This window comes from Balearica regulorum, chromosome 2, assembly GCF_011004875.1.
Source record: "Balearica regulorum gibbericeps isolate bBalReg1 chromosome 2, bBalReg1.pri, whole genome shotgun sequence".
Lineage (NCBI taxonomy): Eukaryota > Metazoa > Chordata > Aves > Gruiformes > Gruidae > Balearica > Balearica regulorum.
Genome location: NC_046185.1, coordinates 114,017,097 through 114,042,220, shown reverse-complemented (window position 1 = coordinate 114,042,220; position 25,124 = coordinate 114,017,097). Strand labels below are relative to the sequence as shown.

Below are 25,124 nucleotides of genomic sequence, written 5' to 3'. Positions count from 1 at the left end.
TTCTTCACTGGGATGAAGTCAAAGACTTGTGAAAAAATCATACAAAAAATAGTAAAAAAACCTTATTTATCTTGTTAACTAGTTATTTGCAGTGTGGAAAAAATACTTTTTTTTCAAATTCAAGTAGTCTGTATAGTGGTCATTTGTTCTAGTCTCAAAGAGAGGAAACAATTGTCTGGTTTATCTTTACATGGTTCATTTGCCTTTGTCATGCTCCCTGTTATTTACAAGCTCTCTCAGCAGTTTTGTTCCAGGCTTCTTTTTTCTTCTATTTTCTTTTCAATTGGAAAGTCTTCTTTCCCCCTGCTCATAGACGGTGCCTGAAATCTCTTTCATTTTCCTGTTATTTTCTTCCTCAGGATGATGCCTTGGAATGAATTTTTTACACTTTACCACATGAACTAGAATATCTTGGGTTCTGTCATAGGGATAAGGTTGAAAGAGAATTTGGAATGACTCTGATGTTTCTCTCTTAGAGGATTGGTATACAAGCATGATGTGTAGGAATACCTTCTAAGAGCTGACACACTTTTTGCTCATTCCATTCTTACCTTTATTTAACTCTGTTGTTCAGCTGTGATTATTGCTTTCTTCAGTATTATTTTCTGATTAATCTTTATAATTATTAGGAATTACCATATGATTTCTTTGTGAATCCAAACAATGATGTGCAAATGGTAAAGCTTAAGAGTTCTTTCTCTAATACTGTCAAGAACTGCAAGAGAATATTTCCTGCAGCAGACCTGTAAAACTGCAGAAGTGCAGGACTTCTGTCACATCTGTTTGTACCAAGGGGAAGTGAGATCCTCCTCTCCTCTAGGCTTTTGTGATTAATAAGCAGATCATCATGAACTCTGAAAATGATGACTACTTTGGAATAAAAGACCATAAACTCTGGGGAAGGAAACAAGCTAATTATTGCTGTCTTTGTTTTGTGGCATTCTCTTGGAATGTGTCCATTTGTTTTGTTAGATTTAGAAACACTGCTCTTCCTCTTCCTTTTTCTTTCTCTGTGCATCGATCCTTTTGTTTACATGCCAATGCTTTGCCTTAGTAGCTAATTCTTCATATTTATTTTGTGTTTGTGAAAGACAATCATGCCTCATTACCCTTTTTTTGTTTCCACTTTGGAAGCCAATACTTGTTCTTTCATGCCTTCTTCCCCTGCCATCCCCCACCCCCTATCATGACAGAAAGTTTGAAGGTTTTGTTCTGGATTGGTTTTGTCAACCCTTTAGGAATGAAAAACATTCACATTTCTTCACTCTTTTTACCTGTGGCAGTGTCCTGCTGCTTTCTTGATAGTTCTTGATGGCTTTGCTCTTTAAAACTAGCTCTCTGTTCCCAAGATGAAGTCCATCACAGACTAGTGCAAGCTAATATCACCACTTTGATGGAGATTGCATCCATTCTCTGCAGGATCTTTGCCATCTTGTTTGCTTTTCCTTGCAAGGTTGTAGCAGAAAAAAGGGACTAAAAGGTTCCAATTACTTACCTGCTATTTCCCTCCTGTTACTCACAGGACTATGCTGACTTTGTGCTACTTACACTGATTTATTTATTACCCACAGCTCACAACGGTAATCCCAGTCTGTATTCTGAGCGGTCTTCCTCAAATACTGTTATGATATTTAATACCTCACCTCAGGTGTATTGAAAACCTACATTACCTGAACTCGTTCAACAAATGATGCTTTGATGGGGCATGCAAGTTAACATTTTTCCTGTATGTGTCTTAAGAGATGAGGTAGGAGACCTCAAGCACAGAGCTCATTGCCTTAGTGATGTTTTAAGACTTGGGTCATAAGATCCTGTTGGAGTGGGACTTGTCATATGATGCCCAGAAGGTCTGAAGTGGATGCATTAGACTAGCTGGGCATCTCCCATAGTGGTTCTGTGTGCATAATGTAGGTTTGCTCTGCCTGTTCCTGAGCGCTTGTGCCTGATTTTTTTCTATCACTTGCACTCTCTCCTTTTGAGAAATGGCAGAATGTGGTTGAGGAATTGAAGTCCAGATCTAGACGTGTAGCCAGAAAACCCTAGATTGTTTTTTCCCCCATTGCAGTTGCCAGAAGTTGTTGCTTGGAAGTTGAAATCATGTTCTTCATCAACTGTAAAGCATTCCTTATTCACAAGTCACACCTGGAAACAAACATCACAGATTTCCCCACTACCAGAGCTGTCCATTCCTGTCCTGGACCAATTGTGTAGAAAGGAAGGAATAGTTTAGTTTCTGTGTCTACTCATTGCTTGATCTCTTCACCCTCCTCTGTCTCTCTCAAAAGAAAAAATAAAAATCAAGAGCTACCATGATTATAGTTAGTAGCAACGTTCAAAATATCTCTAGCTGGTATTTTCAAATTGCATCTTTAATGTAAGGAGATCTTTAATACTGAGACTTGCTTAATTCTTCATTGATTATGCAGAGATGGCTGTGAAAGGTGAGAGAAGAGCTGGACAGGACGCTGTGCACAGAGCCCCGCTGTTATCTGCGCTTCCCCTGTGCGTGGTTAACCAACCAGTGGTGGCCCCTGAGCTGTAGTAGATGTCTAGAATATATATATGAAACCATACTGCCTTTACTGGGCTTTGAATTAAAATGCAGTTTGTACATGAACGTCTGTCAAAACGTTTGCAGGCTGACAGTCAGCTGTTACAAAACTTTTGGCAACCTCTGTGGTAAAGGTTTTCTCTAAATGTAATACATTTAAGCATTTCAGGCAAATATTTACAGCATCTACAGTACCTAGAGCCTTTGTGTCTGATGCGCTTGGTGTTAACAGCACTCCTTTATGTGCTACCTGTGGAAAACCAGACATAAAATGAATGATTGACTCAGAGGAAAATTATTAAAAGCATCTGAGTCATTTAGAAATCAAGTAAAAAATGACTTAAGCATTGAAAAATAAGGCTTTGACTAGGCAATTAGGAAAAAAAACCTCAGGGCTTTTTCAAATGTTTCTATAAGTGATAAATAAATAGCAAGACGTACATCTTGTGAGATTGTGTTCCCTGTTCTCCTCATGATTCAAGTGATTGATGAAGACATTTAGTTACTGAAATCAGTGGCCTTCTGTAGTTCCACTTGAAGAACGTTGATTTTCTTGAGGTTTCCCTCTCTCTCTTCCTCACACGTTGCTTTTTAAGAAGGTCACATGTTTCCCTTTGCTCTGCCTTAAGCTTTATTAGCTTGTGAAACCATTTTGCTGAAGTTCAGTTTATTTAGATGAAGCTTCAGGGAAAACACTGGTTCAGCTTTTGTGTATCAACCAGAGAAGTTTGCTTTAAAACAGCTGGCGGGCTGCAGGGGAAAGGCAGCGTTTACTGTCAGTAGGGGATAACTTGCCTTGAAAGACAAAAGCCTTAATGCCTGGGAAAATGACAGCTTATCTGATTGCTCTGTAATCTCTTTTCAGCACTGGCTGACAGAGCTGGAGATCTTCGCTATGATCTTCGCAGCTGCCATCCATGACTATGAACACACTGGAACCACTAACAACTTTCACATCCAGACACGGTGAGGCCACTGTAAATCATGATGAAGGGCTGGGAAATGGAGGGGGAAACCTTTGGAGAATAACAGCACAGCCACCTAGAAAAGTGCAGGAACTTTTGCTTTCTAGTGTTACGGGAGGAAAATTCACTTTCTTAGGTTACATTTAATTTTCTCTTGCTCAACCATTTACAATGGAATGCATGTATTCTAGCTTCCTGAGCATTGTTTCATATTAACAATCAGGAAAAAAGGAAGATCCCAAAATATTTCTGTGTAAAGTTGCCAAATTGCTGTACAGAGTGATGTATTTTGATGAAGGTATAGTTTTGGAGGAGATACTGTAGTTCAACAGTTTTTTCTCCTTGGTTGAATTTGAAGAATCAAACATTAACTGCATAAATCAAGAATTCAACAATATCTGTATTCATCAGTGAACACCAACACTACACATATTGTTTTTACTTTAGTGCACACCTGCAGCAAGGGGATATGTTTGCCATTACCTGTTCAGGTATATAATTTTTTAAAGCTTTGTAAATTGCTGGACAGGAATGAGCTGATCACAAACTAGACTGGACCAGCGTATTCTTTGAACTCAGTGAGGCTTTTGGGTTGGTGGAAGAGAGAAGGAGAAGATGAAGATGGCAGCAAAATTCAGAAGGCGTGCAAAGACTGTAAAACCTCTAGTTACAGTGTTAATTGAACATCTAATGTCTTGTATTATTTTGACAATGGGAGTCTACTTGTAGCAGTGACAAAACGTGTAGATGTCCTCAACTGACACTGCACACTTGGGCATTTCTAAGATGCATTGCATCTTAGCCTAAATTAGATGTCTGGAGTATGTTAGCTGAATCATGCTGTGTATGACATATATAAGGGTTGCTAGGATAAATGACACATTTGCTCAGGAGAGCTTGGGAACATAGAAAGAAGCTTCTGTCTCTTTTCTGGGCCAAGTCACACTCCACTTCTTGCATGCATGCATGCATGCAAGAATTAGGGATCTGCTGTATTTCCCAAATACTATAGAAGAATTCAAGGAAGGACAGTTATAATTTAATTTCTGTAACACTGAACATCAGAGGGTGTAAAGTGTTGGGGAGAAAAATATACACTGCTCTCTGGGAAACAGAACTGAGTGGGAACTGCAACAAATTGTACTCACCCTCTGTTGCCATTAACTTCCAGCAAGAACTTTGTCTTCAGACCAGTTTAGCCATTCATCAATCTCAGTTCTATGCCATGGAGCTTAAAATACGGTGTGAAGTACCTTTGGCCTTACTCTATCCCACTGGCAGTTGTCCTTCCAGACAGCATAGTCTAGCGCAGAGATGACAGAAAGCAGTTCAGTTACATCTTGCTTACAGCCAATTTGCTGTTCTGGAAACAATATTGGGAATATCTTGCAGTTGCTTACTTGGGTACAGTCAGGCTTTAAACATACACAAGAGCTGGAAAAGAGCCTCATGATTCAACTCTAAATGTACATCTTTCTCACAGCTCTCAGCGTTATTTTTTTTAAGTATGTAGCAAAGAGACTAGGTGAGTCTCAGCGGATGAAATAGATTTTGCAGTGAATTTTGATCTTTAGTTTTCTTTTACTGAATAACAGGAATGAACAAAGAATTATAAGTGCTCTTAAAATGCTCATATCTGTGCTATAGAACTAATCTCTGTAGCTGATCAAAAAAAACTTTTGAATGTTCTTTAGACAGGGAAGAAACATAACCTGTCCTATGTTTTCTTTTAAATGGTAGGTCAGACTCAGCCATTCTATACAATGACCGGTCTGTGCTTGAAAATCATCACGTTAGCGCGGCGTATCGTCTTTTGCAAGATGATGAAGAGATGAATATTTTATCTAATCTCTCAAAGGATGACTGGAGGTAAAAATGAACATGGTGGCTGCCTAGGAATATTGCAGCATCACAATAGACTGCTACTACTTTGTTTAAATGGCAATATGCATTATTGTGTATTGCATATTAATATTTCTATTGCTACAAGAAAAAGAGCTTTAAAAGGTGTTTGTCTTATTTCTGCTTTCGGTTTTCACCTCTGGTAGTGAGACTAGACTTTGTGACAATGGATTATAATATACAAATCAACTCCCATCTAATTTCTAAATTGCATAGAGACACCATTTGTACACATCCATTTGTAATTGAGTGTAGAGGTAGTCTGCTGTTTGTTCATCCTAAAGCATAACCATAACCTTTATCTACTTTGACACTCCCTGCCTGGAAATTATAAATGGGACTTAATGCAAAAAAGAATCCAGTCCAAGGAGCATAAATCAGTGTACTATATATGCCAAGGTGATGTAAGAAGCTGTAATTTAAAATAAGCCTCATGCAACACATGATTTATGTGCCAAAATCAGCCCATGATTTGCTTTCTAATAGTAGGCAGTTCAAACTGATGAGGGCTTTCTGGTTTTATGGGATTTTTTGAACTTCAAGGGATGGTACTTTAAAAATAGCCCAGTGCGCCAGACAGGAAGAATCCTGCTCCGTGGTCTTCCTCATGGGAGGAGAAGCAACTTGTGGGGTCTTACATGACGCACAGTGCCTCCTGCGTAGGCTTAAACGTGATACAGTGCTGAGCAGTCAGCTCATCTTATTTTAATATAAACGTGGGGAAATGAGCCCTCCTCTGTGGCCTGGCTTCTAGCAGGCTGATCAGTGAAGGCTCTGCTTGCTAATCTGTTTGGCCTGAATTTCCTATTTATTTCGACTTGTGGACAGTGATGCGATCCTATAGCTGAACACCAGGAATAAAACTCAGGAACTTATGTGGCTGATTCCAATCAGTGTGAATGTTGTGGAGGAGTGGCCTGAGAAACTCTGTCCCTCAATATAGAAAATAGTCTCATGGTGGGCAGCAAGCAGGAACTTAAAAGAAGAAAAAGGAAAAAAGAAAATCTGCATTGAGGTGTTAAAATCTAATTTATTTTTTTAGCTACAGCTGGTAATGCCTTGTCAAATATTGGCAGCAAATTACTGCTTCCTTTTATGTTGGTGGGGGAAACGCAAGGCACTGACTAGAAACGGCAGCCTTAGAGCCACTGTCTACAAGGAACAGCAGAGCAGCTAGTTGAGTATGCTTCATTGCATAGATACTTTCTTTAGGAAAAGGGTCTGCTTTGGAGCTTTAAATTGTTTTTACTTGAATGAAAGCTAGCTTCAGATATTTCTTATTGATTCTGTAGTGTCAACATGTGTTTTCTGTTGAGGCAATATGCTTAGACCCAAAGTTTAAAAGATTAACTCATCTTTCTAAGAAATACTCTTAACTGCCAGAGCAAAAATACTGAGGGGTTTGGATTGCTTATTTGTTCTCTCTCAAGTAGGGCTTTATTATTTTGTAGCTGCTGACCAAGCTGCAGAATAAAGGCATCTGAATGTGCTCTGATACCAAAACATTGTGATTTTTGTATGGTTTTGCTTTTGACTGCCAGTTTGAAATCCCATAGGCAAACATTTGGGAAGCACTGGAAACATCACCTGACTTCAGCAGGATCTGAGGTGGTGACAAAAAAAACCTGCCAAATCCCAGAGTTTCCCAAACTGGCACTCAAAAATAGGAGCCTCAGTATTGAATGATGCTTTGGGAAACTGTTAAAGTGTGTCCAATTTTGACTTTATTTTTGTAGATATACCTGACAAATCTCTCTCAGCAAAAGGCCCAAGTGATGGTTTTTGGAAAGCAAATTCTTAAGTGCCTTTCTGAGTTGAGGTCTCACTGCTTTTTTCACGTTAATAGTAAGAGAAAATCTGATGGTCAGTGGATTTTGCAATCCTTGATGTCTATGTGTATTTTATCACTTTTGTGGTATTCAGTCATCTAGTTAGGGAATGTATTTTCAGGAGAGAAATGTAGAAAATGAGAGTTACATTTTAGTGTTGGAAAATAAATGGGCACAAGTTTTGTAAGGAAAGCAGATGAGTCTGAAAGAGATCTTTGGGGCTACAGTCAGGGAGAAAAAGAGTTGAATGCTTACTAGCACTTAAACTACATTTTTTTTCTCCATTTAAAAAAACCTCTGTTGCTTATTAAATATTTGAAAATCAGTTGAGCTGCCTCATTTCATGAATCCCGTTTATGTGAGTCATCAACAAGTAAATGAAGAAACTATAACAAAAACAGATCACAGTGAATTAAGAAAATAAACTGCACAGTGAACAGATGCTTTCCAAGATACAGTCATAGATGTCTTTTCTGGCACTGTATTTCATTGTTAATAATTTCCATGCAGTTTATTGAAACAGAGTATGGTTAGCTCAAGCCCTTTAGTGTCAAGTACAGGATTAAAAAGACATCAGGAAAATGTTTAGCTCCTTAATTCTGTATTGGAATACAGCTTTGGGAAGTAACCTTTAATGCAATACTGACTTTATCAGTAAAGCTGCTGGGGTTTGTCCCTCAAATAATTCTGAGCCCTCCTTGTCAATCCATGTTATTCCTTTCGAGACTGCGGTGAGAAACACCAAATGTTTTTTGACCGAAGATGAGTTTGGTCAGAGCTTTCTTTTGTACATAATAGCATGTACATGGTTGCATAATGACACCCTTTTCTTTGTTCTATACATTCAGGATGAGCACATGCATATTCTGAGTGTTATACCTTTAGTGAGAATCAGCCATTGACAATGTTGCCTTGAATGAAGTGTTTTTCCTATTCATTTCTGTGAGCGTAAAGTACTGAGACTTCAACTGGATAAAATGAGAAAAATAGCTCACTTCAGGAGATGTTACTGTTGGTTCCTAGCATAGGGATTAAGTGATCTAAAATGGCCTTTTCCCTGTACCTTTCACCATGAGTGCAAGGGGATGTGAGTCCTTCACTAGGATACAGCTCTAAGGCAGACACTGATACGGAGCAAAGACACATCCAACAAAGTATCTAACAAACTGATGTAATGTTCTCTGAGGCAAGAAAGGTAAAACCATGAAGTAATTATTCTAAAGAGGAAATTAAGGTATTTGCCAGATGGATCAATGCAAGGCTTGGAAGTATTTAGGTCTAAAGTCAGCCAGAGTCTATCTCGGCAATCAGTAGTAAAGACGCTGTAAAACTGTGCTTGCTCTTGGGACTGTGCCAGATACCGTGTTTACACTTGAATCATCTGCAGGACATCGGTTAGAAAACAGAAAAAACAAAGCTGTGACGTTGGCCACAGGATGAATTACTATTTAGCATGTCAGTAGTAAACAAGGAAATTAACTTCAGGTTTCCCTCTTCTCCAATTGGTTTTCCTGACCCCGCTCCCTGACAACCTGCTCTCTCCACCTAATTGTCCCTTTCCCTAATTCTGCAGGGATTACTAAAAGGGATGGGCAAGTTATCTTAGAATTTATTTTCAAATTTGGTAACTTCTAGCTTTTTCTCAGTGGTAGGTTATAGGTGTGAGAATGTGATGTCTCCCTGGCTCCTGGCCTGTGGCCTATATTCTGCCGTGACAGAAAACATCTGGAAGTGTAATGAGAAATATTAAAATCCATAATTAGTCAGCCAAGCAGCAAAGCCAGATCTATAAAAAAGACTTTGAGTCCACAAGGGATCTTCAGTTGAGGGGACCTGCAGGAAAACCCATTCCCAAGCCTTAGCAGAGCCATAATATTCTCAGTAGCAACCACTTTTTTGTGACTTTATTTTTGTTGCCGTAAACAGTGATCTAAAAGAGGATGACTGAGAAACCGAAGCTCAGTTTTTCACTCTGCCACAGGTCTCCTGGGTGATTCTGCCAACTCACTTTTGCTGGAATTCATTTCACCTACTGTGAAGAAGCAAATTGTCTAAGCTTTCTTCTTACTTAAGGTAGAAGGGCAGTACCTCCAAAGGACAATTCATTCCACTTACCTGAGGATGACAAGAGCCGTGCTCTGGAGATGCTGATCTCCATCCAGTCTCTACAGCAAAATCAGCTGAACTGGCTTACACGGAAACCTACAGACAGCTAAAGTCTGACAGTAGTGACAGGAATGGATAGAAGGCTTAAACAAAACTACTGAGCATGCAGTACGTTCCCACAGTGGTTGTCAAGACAAACAGCTGAAATACATTTCAACAAGGACTAGAGAAATTGAAGGCAGACAGATTCGAGAGTGATTATCAACCATTACAGTTAGGGTTCAGCTGGCAGCTCAGAAAGTTGTTTGAGGCTCTTACTGCAGCTCCTGCCTTCTTGAACACTCCCTGATCGTTCCAAGCTCCAAGTGGGAGTTGTTGAAGAAAAGGATGAGGCAAACCCATGGTCGGCTGTTGCTCAGCCCAACCAAATCCCAACACTGTTTCCAATGCCATGAGTACCTTAGATGGGCTATAGGGAATCACCATAAAAGTTGGCAGTCAGCATCACTCATGGCAATACTTGCATCTCCTGTTGTATGTTGATGACGCCTTTTTCTGCGCAGCTCGGTGAGAAACCTGAAGAAATGCTGCCGCCAGCACATACTTTGTGATGGCGCATAGGACAGAAAGGTGCAAGCTAACAAGGCATAGAGCAGCTTCTGCTGTGTCTTTTAGGCCAGTTTCACAACTGTAGAGCTGCTTACGCTTGGGAACAACTTTTTGTGCCTATGGTCTGTCTTTCTGTAGTCCCTAATTGCCACAGTGATGTTGCTCTCAGATCTGAGGCCAGAGCTGGAGGCTCTTCCCTGAGGAGTAACATGCTGCGGTGCCCCCTGTAAATGTGTCCCGAGTCTCCTGTGTTGAGTGTAGGCTGCACCTGTGAATTGCCGTGTTTACTAAAGACATACTGGGAAGGAGTCCAGCCCTGTACGTCTCAAGACTGGATCCAGGCTGCCCGATTCTGACTGAAGTTGTGTCAGTTGCTCCTGGTTGTGTCTGAAGTCAATAGGAATGAGGTCAGGTTTGCAACTACTCCCGATGGACACTCAAAACCTCCCGTGAGATCTTCAGTTGGTCACTGCTGCTTTTAGGGCCAGCGGTTAATGAAAATGCACTGAAGGCTTTCGTCAGTAAGACTAACACAATGTTGAGTAATGCCAATTGCATTATAATGGTGAGCAAGTGGATCCTCCTTTTCTCCTCAAACCGTGGAAGAAGGGCAGTTTTCACTTGGGGCTACTCTGCTCCCAAAAGTGACTGGAGGGAAAGGGCTGCCTAAGTGCAGCAGCCCTCCTGCCTGTGTGTGTTCAGAATGGCCTTTTTCCACCTTGCTGCTTCTCAGTCTGTTAGCAATTGAGCAAACTCACCCTTGAATGAATGAGTGGTATTTCATTCTCACCCATGTTGTCACGATGCTGAATGGGGTTTCCTGTTCTGCCTCTGAGCACAATAAAGCCAGGCAAGGTGTTAAAAAGAGAGAACTGGAAGGACATGAAAATACATGAGTAAGCGATGGAATAGTTTGGATTTTTTTGGTCTAAGAAGGAGAAAGATAGTGTAGCAGATAAAAAGAAAAAACAAAAAAAAACCCCAACATAACCCCCATAAACCAAACCAAAAAGCCCAATATTTCTGCTTACATATGGAGCAAACCTGATACGAAGTCCTTGAGGTGTGCTGTCAGTGTATTATTTTTTTTTTCGACAAGGCCTTTGCTGTTCTGAATAGCAAAACTAGCCATGGTGAAGTGCGTGTGGGAGATAAACAGGCTGATTTTCTGCCTGGTATTGGGTGAGGAAACCAATATCAGTGTTCTGGAAGATGACTAGTCAGCCCCAGCCCTGAGCCTCCTCTTCTCCCAGCTGCACAGCAGCAGCTCCCTCAGCCTGCCCCTGTGTGCCACGTGCCCCAGCTCCTCACCATCTTGAGATGATCAGAGGGTAGCTTGTCCCTAGGACATTTCCTGGGACTGAGTTGATAGGCAAGTTTTCTTTATTGGACAATGTTCTGCTATGACCATGCTTGTGCATACTTAGCCCAGTGCAACTGTGATATCTCTGGAGGATGATTAACTCAAGGGCATGTCTGCCTGTATCAGCTTGATATAGCTGATTATAGAGGTATAATCCTCCTTCCTTTTTCATCAGGTTGCATTATTTCTTCTTTTCTTGGGTACAATTTTAGGTTACCTGTTTTTAAAAACTTGGATAATTTTTCTGGAATCAAGCTATTTAAGAAATCACTCAGGACAATTACTATTTGAGTGAATTAACTTTGGTTCTTCAAGAACTTCTTCCTGAATACAAAACTGGGTTTGATTCATCGGGAATAGAGGAGAAGAAGATAATGCAGAAATACTAGGGGGATCTCTGGCTTTATAATCCCACTGGTAATGCTAGAAGTGAGAGCTGAATTTGCCTGCCTCTTCACCATCTGTCAACAATAATAATACTAGTATTTACAAAGCCTATGCATTCAGTGCTACACTTTTGCACCATTTGACAGCAGTATGTAGATATTTGAAAGTAGTACAGCCTCTTCTCTTCCCTCATTTCTTCTTTGAGACTGTAAAATATATTTTCTTAAAGAGGAAACTCTTTTAGTTGACTTGCTTTTCCTCTGCTTTTATATACTTTGCTTCTCTGATATAAAGGTGTTAGCCCAGACCAAAGACAGATCACTCTGAAGGTGTGTCGTGTAAAATATTAACAGGTGTGGGTGCATTCTTAGCATCATTAAATATAGTCCTGTGTTACCTCAGTGGAAACACCTCTTGCAAACCCTTTCTGGGGACTATTCAGGCAGGACCGCTGTGCAGCATGCAGTCTGCAGTGCCATAATGTGTTGTGTAGACCATGAAGACAATTGCAGAAACAAAGTGCTAAGGCTGGTCAGAGCAAAAAGTAACAGCTGTGTGTATCCCAGGCTCCAATCTGACTGAGAAGCAAAACCAAGGCATGGATACGTATCTATCACCAGTTCTCTCCATAACGTGTTTCAGCCTTATCTCAACCTGGCAACAAACACACAAACCTGTTGTCCTCTAGCGTGCGTCTTTTGAGATTTTCTCTCATGCGTTACCTATGTCCAGTAAATTATCAATGTCCTTTCAAAGTCACCTGCTATTGTGATGCCTGATGTTTGAAGTGACAAATAAGAACTCTTTGGTATGAAAATACTTTCTTGTGTAATGTCTCTGAAGTACTTTTCCTCTCTGTTTCAGAGGAAACAATGTTCTGAAATATGCGCAGAGGTCAGAGAATGCGCATATTCCAGATTTACATTCATAAGAGGGAAACTAGAATTTGTGTGCCTGTGAGCATATGTACGTGCTGGCACTGAAGTGAGTGACTCATTTGCCTGAGCTGAGTCCTTTGCTTTTGTATTCCTTCTGTAATCAGCCACGCACAAAGTATCCCGTGCAGAGCGTTATGATGGAGTTGCACTCCAGAGGATGTAGTGAAGTGTCTGCTGTTTCCCAGGAATAATCCCAAGCACTAACTGTTCCCACGGCATCATCACATCCTTTTCTTGTAAAAGTTTGTTTCTATGCTTTCAGCTTCTCCTCTCCTGCCTCTCTTGCTTGTATTGACAGAGAGATTTGTGCTGCTGGGAATGAACCAGACCAGGGAACTGACCAGGACTGGCAAAACCAAAAAAAAGATCAAAATTATTTAAAATTAGTTTGTTTTCAGCCACCATATCATCATCTTGAATGCTGTTGTCTATGCAACTGATTGTTTATAAGGGTGGGGAGGTGGAGGTGCATATACTGGGGGAAGAGTGAGGCCAGCTCATGGCATCTTAACATGTGTGCAGAACTCCTGGCAAGGGGACTCATTACATACCCCACCCATGGGATGGGGTAAGCACAGCAGTGTTGGGTCTCTACACACTGGTGGCCTGGGGCTGGAACTTGAGCACAGCAACCAGAGGGAAAAGAGACATGCTCAAAATAGACCACATCCTTCATGAAACATTCATGAAAAGAAGAATAGTAACTTTTATTTTCAAATGCAAGCTGACCCATTTCTGAATCTCCGAAATACTGAGCTGGTATGCTAACCTTGGGCTGTTCTTCCTCTGTTAAACTGTGGATAGCTGAACTGAGACAAAGAGAAAAAAAAATTATGTTGTGTCCTAGATTGGAATGTTCTGATATTTTAAAGTCTCTAGGACATCCATATTATCTTCAAAGGAATTTCAACTGGATTCTAAACAAGTTAGCTTAACAAATATTCATACAGGAACAGTTTGAATGAGTAATATCAGGGAAGTAATGCAGGTTCTCAAAGGTCTTGACTGCATATATGCATCTTATATACTAGGTGATTTTTTTTAAATGTTGTTTTTCCTTTAATAATATGACTAAACTTTCAACTTAGGTATTGACCAGTTTTAGGCAATTGGGTAGAGGTTCAGGTTGACCTGATTCATGCTGAGGCTTTAAACAGTGTTTGTACTTCCTGCTAAGAATGCCCTATAAAAGAAATCAATTTACAAAATTTGTGCTTAATTGAAAAAGGAGTACTAATACTAATGCGCTCTTCAAAAACATTTAGGATTTCTCTTAGCAAGGATTTGCCACCTGTCTTAATTTGCAGTCCTCCCACTCCTGTGTATGTGTAGAAAATCACTCATCCTCTTCCCTGTCCCTGAAAGAGGGATAATGGAAAGAGTGACATACAAAGGCAGAAATACCATCAGTAATTTGCAGATAGACAACAAAAGAAACTGGAGTGTGTCTGATGCTGGTTTTTGTGTTTCTCTTTCCGTGATCGTCTCATCGTGATGCCATCCAAAAGGGAATTCAGGGCTCTAGTGATTGAGATGGTGTTGGCCACCGATATGTCCTGTCACTTCCAGCAAATCAAAGCCATGAAGAATGCTTTGCAACAGCCAGAAGGGTGAGTCACTTCACAACACTGTGCACTGAGGGGCTGCACTTCAGCTGGTGCTTTGCCATTGTTTTTGACTTGAAAAGCACCTCTCCAGATGCCCTCACTCTCTTTGATGTCCACATCAATTCTTTTTCTGATGTTGAGTTTTGAATGATTTCACTTAGGAGTGGACTGGCACCCCCTTATACACACATCTCTATTCTGTGCTGGTGGACCAAAGCCTGCAAAGGTCATATTGTTGGGATAAGCCTCCCTGGGGATTTCCCTTTGCATATCAGGTTAACATCAAGGACACAATCCAGCTGAGTGACCTCTACTGCTTAAGTATGACCCAGGGTTATAATATTCTGCAGAACAGGAGTTACACATTGCCCTTCTGCAGATAGTATCAGCTGCCACCTCTGCAAGGGGCCTGCTCCATAACCAGAGGACAGATGAGGACAACTTGAGATCCACTGAGGGAAGGGCTAGAAGAGAACAGATGGGGCAATATAGGGAAGGCCTGTTCTTCCCAGTATGCCACTGGGAGCTGTAATATTTTGTCCACAGCTCTTCCCCATAAAATTCCTTTTATACTGCAGAAAGCTCTGAGTGATGGTCATTTTTTCACCCTGGACACAGGTCTGTCCAGAGCCTCCCAGAATTATACCTGTATCAGACCAGAGTGTGGCTAGCCACTTGGTCCTCTCAGAAGCAACAACTCTCCCAGCTATTTCAGACAGTCAAAAGCTGGAATTAAAAACCAAGACTACGCATCCCAAGAAAGCATTATGTACTAGGTTCTTGGGCTAGCCTCTCAGGTTATGGTTTTAAAAAGTTGCCAGCCTTTTTTGTTCTGTGGAACAAAATGCAAGGATCACCTTCTGACCTCACACTAGTTTTCTAACAGTGAAACATTTATCATTTACTGTGTAGACTTACCAGCATCCCTGAGATCAGATCCTAACTGTTTACTACAGTAAGATGGTAGGGACCAATTTCTCTTCTGAGCTGCATAAAATGCAACCCAGCTGAAATAGGGAACACAGTAGTTCTTCAAGCCCACTTGTGCAGACAAGCAAGCCTGGAAAGGAGCTCAGCAAGGCTGAGCAAAGTTTCTTTTTGCACTTCTTAATGTCTCTGTTACAACAGGAATGGTGTATGTTGGAGAAATTAGGCAATCTTTCATAGTTGTCTGATTTTATGAACACAGAAATCATTGCATCATTTCCCTGCTTAGGTGAGATTTTTGTCATTCTCCACTGCAAGAGCAGGCCATTAATTTGTTTGATCCTTTGGGTTTTCAGAATTGACAAGCCGAAAGCCTTATCACTGTTGTTGCATACAGCAGATATCAGTCATCCAGCCAAGGCCTGGGATCTCCATCATCGCTGGACCATGTCTCTGCTAGAGGAGTTCTTCAGACAGGTAAAGTTAGGGAAGTTCCTCTGCATTTCTGCAGCACAGAGGGAGTGTGTAGGATTGGGCAAGGAAGTAGGAAAATGTGAACACAGATCTTTTCCTCCTTCTCTGATTTTCTCAAGAACCTCCTAAATGATCGAAGCTTTCTCAGCTGGCACCAGTAGCACTGGCTATTACGCGTCTTGCGAAGTTAGTGTCTGATACACTGCCTATAGATATAGAAGTTATCTACATAGTAGAAATTCTAATTTGGGAAGCTAATATGTGTTTCAAATTACCAAAGAATAGAATATGTGATGTTCTACTTAGTTGTAGAACCATAGAAAACAGATTTAGGTAGCTGTACTTTATAGAACTGTACTTATATTGTTGGGGTAGATATGAAAAATGCATTACCCTTACTTTAAATTAACTGATCCAGTTTATAACTCGCAGTGGACTGCCTGTTGACAGACCTACAAATCTAGACAAATCATTAAGCTCTGTGTGATTGCTATAAGCTCCCCAAGTGACTAATTAAAAGCATTTAAAGAGCTGCCATAAAAAAAAAGTAAAAGTAAACAGAACACTTAGGAGTATTTAGGCTATTTTTCACCAATATGAATTACTAAACTAAGCAGAAAACCAAGGGCTTAATTTCCCTCCAAAGTTCAATAACTTAATGTTTTATAGTAAATCTGAACGCAAAAAAGAAAAATACATGACAATTTTTGAAAAGTTCTAACATATTTTAAAATGGCATCTGTTTTTAAAGGCATTGTGGGGATCCCTTCTTAATAAGGACATTGTGAGAATTTGCTTTGAAATGAATTCTTTAATTTGCTTTTCAAACTAAGAATGGGTTTACTGGGTGGAAGCAGGTCAGTCATACCTGCAATTGGCTCTGTGTTGCCACACAGGAGGCTCATGCAAGTAGGATGATTGTCACGTGCATTTTAGGGAAAACTCTGTACATGTTTATGCTTCTCTAGCTCAAAATTATACTAGATGTTTCAAAATACACCACTTCTGACTCTCCTAAAGACTTTGAGGTAACTAAGATTAGCTAGATACGAGACCACAAAATCCCATGTTTTGGTCTGTTTTACATGTGTAAAGAAGACAGAAGTAGTATTTTTTGTTTTCAGAAGAATAATTTCATTTCAGTCAACAAATCCTACTTTAGTTTTGAATGACAAATGTCTCCACTTTTAGATAAATCTTTATATAAAACTTGTAATCTAGTTCCAAATTCAGATGTAGTGTTAATTCCATCTTCAGGAAACCCCTTAAGCTTACCATGAAGCATAGACTTGCATGCACTGAAGTTATTTAGTACTAGATCATTAAATACATCCCTACCTGACAGCAGGTAAACAACACACCCTCTTCTCACCAGCTGAGAAGTACCACTAGCCAGAGAGGACCATGGTGATAAGAAACTGGGCTGGCCTCACATGAGGTATTTTTTTCCTTATTCTCTTCACCTGCAGACCCTCTCCTGTTCTTTCTGTTACATGCTCTCCAGAGACATAAAGCCTGAGTTAACCTACATCAATCAGTATAGGTCCCCAGCCCTATTGGTTTCAAAGTATTATGTGATGTGACACAGGTCTTCCTACACCAAGTTACCATGCTGTAGGTGTGAATGATGCTTCTGTGTACAATACTGTTTTTTTTTAAAATTCATCAGGTATGGTGATCACTTCTTAAAACAAACATCTGGCACGAATTAATTTGTTTTACTAATGCACTTTAGCTAACCATGAGGGAGGTGCCCAAGCAGCTTAGAAGAAGTCAACTATCTTTCTGAGCAGTCAGAAAGGCAGCTAGGGGTTCCTTCCTGAAGAGGCACTGGGGTTTTTAAGAGGCATAAGGAGTAAGAGAAGAATGATGGAGAAAGTAGGAGCTGGCATTGAGGGATGTTTTTCCTGAGAGATGCAGCAGACACAGTAAAGGAATGTTACTTGGAAATGTTTCTGTGTTTGGTTTCTGTTTTGCCCTGATACTTGTGTATCAGGCTCCTAACATAAAGCAGAATTGTTCTGCAACAGAATACTATTGCTTGTTGTTCCACTCAAAACTCTTAACAGGACTGGTGCCCCCATTTCATGTATGTTATATTAACAAAAAGAAGAAGAATTCAGCTCTTCTTATGTCTACAGAAGTTTTTCTCTGATTAGTTTGCTGGCTCTTTTAGCTTCCATTTGACATTAGAACACTGGCAAAAAGTTCAGCGCAGTTAAAGGGAGCTGCTGATTTAAGTCATTGATTCTATAGTATAGTTAACAGGCTGTTTAAATTTGAATGCTCAGTGGGGAGTATTGCAACTATGTCAGCCTATATATCTTCTAAGCATAAAGCAATATGTTATAGAGTGACTGAACCAAGTTAAAGGGCTTTTGAGAATATGCAGCTTGAAAGACTGGGGGAAAAATGGGGTTATAACACTTGATCTTCTGCACAATCTTGTGACGTTAGAAAAGGACTTTCAGTCCCAAAGGCTAGAAAGCGTGTTTGGACTTTTGTACTTAAGCACTTATGTAAAATGTTGACAATGTCAGTGTGTACTTTGGAAGAAAAAAGTAATCTGCATCTGGCCAGCCATGACCTGTGAATTCCTTATCTGAATGACTAAAAAAGACACGCAAAGAAGTGCAAGCTCTGAAAAATCGGTCCTGACAATGATGTTTTCTCTTGAAAGGTTTGCTCTGAGAACTGAGTTCTGCTGGGTTCTCTGGAGAGCTGTAGTGAGAAACATTCTTGTGCTCAAGTGGATTTTTAGTTGAAGCATAGAAGTACCAAGCAGGCAGGGAAAGCTCTGAGGAAAGATTCACTGAAATCAGGATGCTTAATTCACCAACTTCTGCTTGGACTACAAGTTTTCCAGTCAGACTCAAATTCTCCATAATTTGTGTTTAAAAAAAAAAAAAGAAAAAGAAAAAAAAAAACCCAAAACTTAATTAAAGAAAGTAAAATGCGAGGCTTTTACAGTCGCGACCTAAGATACCAGTGCAACATGTCTTGTCTTTTTCTAATTTCTTCTCAATTTTGTTTCTCCAGGGTGACAAAGAAGCAGAACTAGGGCTTCCTTTCTCTCCACTGTGTGATCGCAAGTCTACTATGGTTGCTCAGTCTCAAATAGGTATGTCCCTTTTGGTGCGTACAAAGTAGCGTCTTAAAAGCAAAACTTACTCCTCCCTGTGGGGCTAAGATCATGGTGATCTCTCATCATATGGAACTATGTTAAAGAGAGGAAATAAAGCACAATGGTGTTATTTTCCTCAGATCAACAATTCAAAGCTGATGAGCCATTAAATTTATGGTGGTGGTTCCATGCAGTAACCAAGTTACCTCTGATGTGACTGTAGTGCCTGATTATGACACTACTCCACGGTTTTCTGAGCTGTGAAGATGAGGCGCACACGTCAACATGTTGTGATATGAGTATCATTGGTGCATATGAAAATGTCAGTCCCTTTGATGACCTGGACAAAACCTATTGTGTGTTTTTCCATTTATTCCTCCCAGTGCTTCAAGCCAACCAGTATTTTTCACTGAAGCCAAGCAAATAGCAAACCTTTTTCTGCTCCACCAACTCAGAAACAAAGATCTTTTTACAGACTCGCCATCAGCACTTTCTCTACCTCTTCTCCAGTTATTGAATGAAAAAGTAGGAGAAGGATGAGGCAACAAGCCTGGTATTTGGTGAGAAAAGAAGAGGAGTTAAGTGAAGTAAAACAGTTCAGGAGGCTGGGAGCAGAAAAGGACAACGGAAAAGGTAGATTTGTGGGTGGATTTGCAAGTGAAGTAGACAGAAGAATGTGATCTAACCTCGACTGGAGAATAGGGTGCCAAATGGAATAACAAAAGAAAGATGACACGGACCTTAAAAATGAGGGAACTGAGTCCAGAAGCAGAAAGAGACAGAATGTATTAAAGGAAAACAAACCAAAAATTTGAAGTATGAAATTTCTCTCAAAGAACAAGATAAAGATATCCCTGAACCTAGGAAAGTTCAGATTCATATCTGTGGCTAAGAGCCGTTTCTGTTTAAAATTACTTCATTGTTCCTGTTAGGTAAGCCATTCTCTGAGGGACCCTATCGCAGATTTTTCTGGCTTTGGAAGTTTAGACAGTTCAGCCAAGAATCTGAACTTGAAAAGCCCTATGCAAGCCTGGCCTGCTTGCTAGACTTGTAGTGTTCATTCCTCTGCAACCCTGAAGAGTGGGAACGTGCGTAGAGCGCAGTGCAGCTGCTGAGGACATTTGTGTTCTGCCAACAGCTTAGTGGAGGGAAGAAGCAGCAATCTTGAAGTGCTGCAGGCTCAGCAAAAACCAATGTTGAGGACTCCTGGGAAGACTACACCTACTGCTGTGCTGTGGGAGAAAAACTCCCTCTGGCTGGTGTGGAGGGTAGTGCATGTGGACACTTCTCTTTCATATCCTTTCTATCAGCTTTCAGATATGTCCCTCACTCCTTACAGGGAAGAGGAGTTGGGCTTCCCACAGGGTCCCTCTACATAGAGTTGTGTATGCCTGGAAACCAATTTTCCTTGTCCTTCTCTTTTGTGCTCCTTTGCTCAGGAAGGCCAGGAGAGCCAAGAGATTTCTGCACCGATGCCCCTTGTATCAGTCCACTGCAAAATTAATCATGAATTAAACCATCACCAACACAATTCCACCTTATGAAAGAGGCACTCATCAGCATGCAAAGGCAGCCTTATTTGTCCTATAGTATTTGTCATTATATTTGATGTGTACCGTTTAGTAATCCATTGACATTAATAGGCTACTCTAGAAATCTTGCCTTCTAACATTATAAAAATTTCATTTCTCAGTCTGCTGCACATATTGGCAATGTCTTTCTGTAACGTCTCCTTTGTTAAATCAAAACCTCTTATATTTTCTGGCTATCTGCTGAGGTAAGGCTTTCAAAGTTGTAGACTAGATTTTCAGACAAATAATCTGTTTCCATTCATTTATTTACCTGATTAATAGCCTTAACAAATTGTTCCTTGGAATAGTAATAACTGCATTTCTTTGCAAAAGTAAGTTCTTATTGAATTCCAAATTGTGCTATTATCTGCAGCAAGCAGCCATCAGTTCCCACAAATAAAAAAACCTCTGTCTTTTGTGAAATAAAAATGTGCTCTTGGTTCTGTCAGGGACAGAGTCTAGAAATCCTGTTCTGGTGGCTCAGCTTGTTTGTAGTTGCTGGTTTGCTGCTCTAAGGTCACTGCAGATGCAACAACAGTGGGCAAGCATTTTTATTAATGAGAGATTTTCACAAATGCAGGCTGAAGGTTTTGCAGTACGGACTTTTTGATGGAAATGAAGCAATCTAACAGCAAAAACTTCCTCAAAAGAATGTCTCTCCTGTTGCTTCAGTTTGTGTAGAAATTGTTCAGAGTGTAAATTGGTAATTAAAAAAACCTGAGTATCAAACAATGAACCTGAGTTTTAAAAACTATTAATGTTAATGCTAATGACCAATTTATCGTCCCTTTTTTTTTTTCTTCAACTGAACGAGTGTGGTAAATATTTCTGTACCACAGTGAAGTACAGAAATCAGGAGAGATTCATGTCCAGAAGTCAGGCTGCTTATCAGAGTGGGGGAGACAAACTGCAAAGAGAACCAGGCCAAGACTTGTATTTCCCAACAAGAATATCAGGAGTTAAAGCCTCTCAGACTGTCTCAGACTGTAGGAAGCTTGTTTGACTGCTGGAGATCAGCCTTTGTTGTCAGTGTCCTCTTTTGCAGCTGATAAATGTAGCAGCATCATTTTATTTTTGTCCTTTGACTGCCAAGGAAGAAAATTACAGCTTCAGAAAACATTGGATAAAGGCCGATGGGTTCATGCTGATGATTTTTTTTTTTTTTTTTTTTTTGGTGGTGGGCTTTAGGGAAAGGCAGTGTTTACCGTGGTGACGTTCTCAGATGGAATGAATGAATACTAGGCATGTGCCTGGAATCCACCCTCAGCATGCAGTGTTAATTGGTAAAATCATCTTAGTCACTGGGGTACAGAAATATTTACCACGCTCATTCTACTGAAGAAGAAAATGGATGATAAAATGGTCATTAGCATTAATAGGTTTTAAAACCCAGGTTCATTATTTGATATTCAGGGGTTTTAATTAGCAAATTAAATCACCATACTTAAATCACAGTGTCTTTAGGTAAGAAGAGAGAGAATATGGGGCAGGGGAGGCACTTGGGAATATGGCATAAGTTACATAATTATTAATAAAGTCCTAAGTTTTGTTTCTACAGCAGCAGATTATGTTTCCCAACTTTATTATAATCCCCATTTTAAGGTAAAATAGTTAAATAACTTATTCATGTTATAGGGAATAGAGGAAAAAATACCACTTATCAAAGAAAAGTTCCCCTAGGCCTTTGAGTTTGTTTACCTGTGGTCCATTGTGCCACCTCTGCCTGTCTTTGTTGATTAGATGCTAGACTTTTCCCAGGCCAAACTTGTTTCTTAGATGCTTACAGCTGGACCTTGTGTTTATGTGCAAATGTTGAGTATCTCAGGAAGTGGATCCCACCACCCCACTGCTGAAGTTAGTGACACAGTCATGTGTCTGATATCACAGATTTGCATGTCTCAGGGCTAGTGGCGATGGAACAAATGGCAGTGGTATTGCTTGCCAAGCAGAAGTGACGAGGTACCATGTCTTGGGTTTCTTTGGTCATTAAGAGGTAAAAATTTTTTGAGTGAAGAGACATATAGACAAGCAGACACACACACACATATGTAAATCAAGTTCTCATTATCCTGGGGATTCCTGTGGCACACTTAACATTGTTCTCAGTCAGTACAATTTCCAGGTTTGAAAAAATTGTGTGAAGTTCGCTGGGATTAGCTGGGTTGTGATCTAGTACACAATTTCCTGTTGTGGCTTTATAGTGCGTACATTTCTGATTAACTCCCTGGGAAGAAGGAGGTTCTTTTTTTTCCCTAGATTTGCATAGATAAGACTGTCTTGGTGTTATGGAGGCACATGATTCGGATGTTCAGATAAGACTGAATGCATATTTTCTCCAGATTTACAGAATGTTAGTATGAAATTCTGAGAACTTGCAAATAATGTTTTTAATTTGGCAAGGCATGAAATTGAACCCATCCTTTTAGAAATTTAGCAAAAAGCAAGAGAGGGAAATTGAACTAGAAGGGTGTTCAACTGCCTTGCACTCAAGATATGGATCAAAGCAGCTGTGAATTCAGCTGCCTAGCCCATGCAGTCTTTTCTCCTTTTACTGTTATCACCTAGAATCGCCAGGATCTGTCATAGAAACATATCATGACCCAGTCAGAGAAATTATACTATTATGAATGTATAATTAATAGTTGATAATTACCAAATCTTTAAAAGTTGTAACAGTGGGGAAAGACCTCAATCCTGATGTGCCTTAGGAAGGATTAAGGACATCGTTGTTTTCTTGGCTACCTGCAGCAGTAAGAAATTTGCTAAGTGAAGTGCTAAAATGAACATAAGAAATAGCCCTTGCCCCAGGTGAGAATTTAGGGGAAGCTGTAAGGTACTGTAAGCTCCTCACTCTCACATTTTTTCCGTGCAACTTGGATTTTCCTTCATCTCATGAGTTTGTGGCCACAGGGCCCTTCAGTCTGCCTTTCCCAACATTCAGATCAGAGCCGTATTCATCTCTGCCAGACTGTGTACTGAAGTAGAAATTATTTGGCCCTTTATTTTTTTTCCTTTCCTTATATTAAAAAATGTGGGGGAAAGCATCTAAATTGTTTTTTTATCAACAAGAACAAGCTGGTTGAGCACTGGAGAGAATATTCTCAGTAACCCACTGACATGCAGTAAGGGAAGTTTGCACGTAACTCCACGCCAGCAAAGCTTACCAGTATTATTACCGTTATATTTATTTTCTGCTTTTAAAGAGTTCATCTTTGAAACTGGGTTTTATACAGATCTGCTAGGAATTTGGCTTAAATATCACACTCCTTATATAACACAAGTTCTGATGCATCTGTTTATGTTCTGATTTGCCACAGTTTCTTTCCAGTGTTTAATTAGGTACCTTTTATTGCATGCTATATCCAAGCTCTTGGGTCAGGGATTAATGTGTAACTCCATTTTCCCTTTCTAGTACTTGCCTATCCCTCTTTCAAGGTATGATTTTTTTACTCTTTTACAGTGTGGTTATCTGCAATCACTGAAGCAGTGAATCCACATAAATCCTCCTCTTGCCTGCTTGACTCTGCTTGTGTTTCTGCTCAGGTTTCATTGATTTCATCGTGGAACCCACTTTTACTGTGCTGACTGACATGACTGAGAAGATTGTGACTCCGCTCATTGATGAAGCTTCCCGCTCTGGCATGTCTGGGTTCAGGCGTTCCAGGTGAATAACCATGTGCCCTCTCCCTTTATTCTACACATGCTGCCATTGTGCCCAACTCCCCCAATTTGCCCCCACAGTAATAGGTCTTCCATGTCACTTAAAGCTCCATATCCACATTTCTGACACTGCAGTTCACCTTGTGATGCAACTTTGTTGCAGGGAAACTCCATCCCTGGGAGGGCAAAGAGGGAGGCTGGCACCAGCCTGAGCATGCCTCCAAAGGCAGTGAGCACAAATGGTTGTAGCCATGCAGTCAGGTGAACTTTAGTGCTCTCAGTCATTAATGTCAAAGAGACGGTAGAGGAAGTCGTTGGGAGGCACTCATTTCTTCATGTCTAGAAGTATAAATGGGATTGAAATACAAAAAAGTACTGGGAAGTATAAACACACTTTAGTGACGCTATTTAGAGTTACACAGATGTGTGAAGTATCCGCCAGAATTCACCTGGACTTCAGGTGTAAGGAGTCTTGGCTCATTCAACCTGTTCCACTACTGCAGAGAAACTACTCTTCTGGTAGTTTCATGGACAGGGCGTGTCTTGGGATTCAAATTCCACATGGCTAGTGCTCCCTAGAGTAGGGCTACCAAGTCAGGATTCCTTCTCCCAGGTGACTTGGGAGACTTTACTCTTGGGCTGTTACACAAAGAGCAAGCACTAGTATCTTTCTATGTCAGTTATCTTGCTGCCTTTATTAAATGTGCATAATGAAGTGTCCATCTTTGAAAGACTATAGGGTCTATAAGTGAAATGAGTGCCTGATTTCAGCCTCAGCTGAGGTCACCAAGCCCTGGACAAAGGTTGGCCTCCTGTCCTGTGCCTAATGGCTCCCACTGGTGAATTTTAGGAGGCTCCTTCTTTGACATATTTGATTTCTAGAATTGTCTGACACTCCCATGAATATTTAGGGTGTGAAGATGCACAACAAAGGTAATGGCAACCTTTGACTGATTCTATTTCTTAGGGACTATGGATACCAAAAAATAAGCAGAGAAAAGCTGCCCTTTATTTCTAATACTGGCTCAGGTTGTGCTGTTTGCTTTAACATTGATTGCCCTGGGATGGGAGGGAGGGAAGGATGAGGGATGCAAGCTTAGTTTTTGTTTTT

The 25,124-nt window shown here is 40.3% G+C and overlaps 1 protein-coding gene across 14 annotated transcripts in view; it reads left to right on the top strand.

Moving 5' to 3' along the window:
• Nucleotides 1-25,124, top strand: part of PDE1C (phosphodiesterase 1C) — a 406,330-nt gene that overhangs the window by 282,572 nt on the left and 98,634 nt on the right. For all 14 annotated transcript variants that reach the window (XM_075745401.1, XM_075745405.1, XM_075745406.1 and 11 more), the window contains 6 exons: nucleotides 3,417-3,517; nucleotides 5,257-5,385; nucleotides 14,159-14,260; nucleotides 15,541-15,661; nucleotides 18,698-18,779; nucleotides 23,897-24,017. In XM_075745401.1, the coding sequence (XP_075601516.1) occupies nucleotides 3,417-3,517; nucleotides 5,257-5,385; nucleotides 14,159-14,260; nucleotides 15,541-15,661; nucleotides 18,698-18,779; nucleotides 23,897-24,017 (656 nt within the window). The remainder of the gene's footprint in view (nucleotides 1-3,416; nucleotides 3,518-5,256; nucleotides 5,386-14,158; nucleotides 14,261-15,540; nucleotides 15,662-18,697; nucleotides 18,780-23,896; nucleotides 24,018-25,124) is intronic.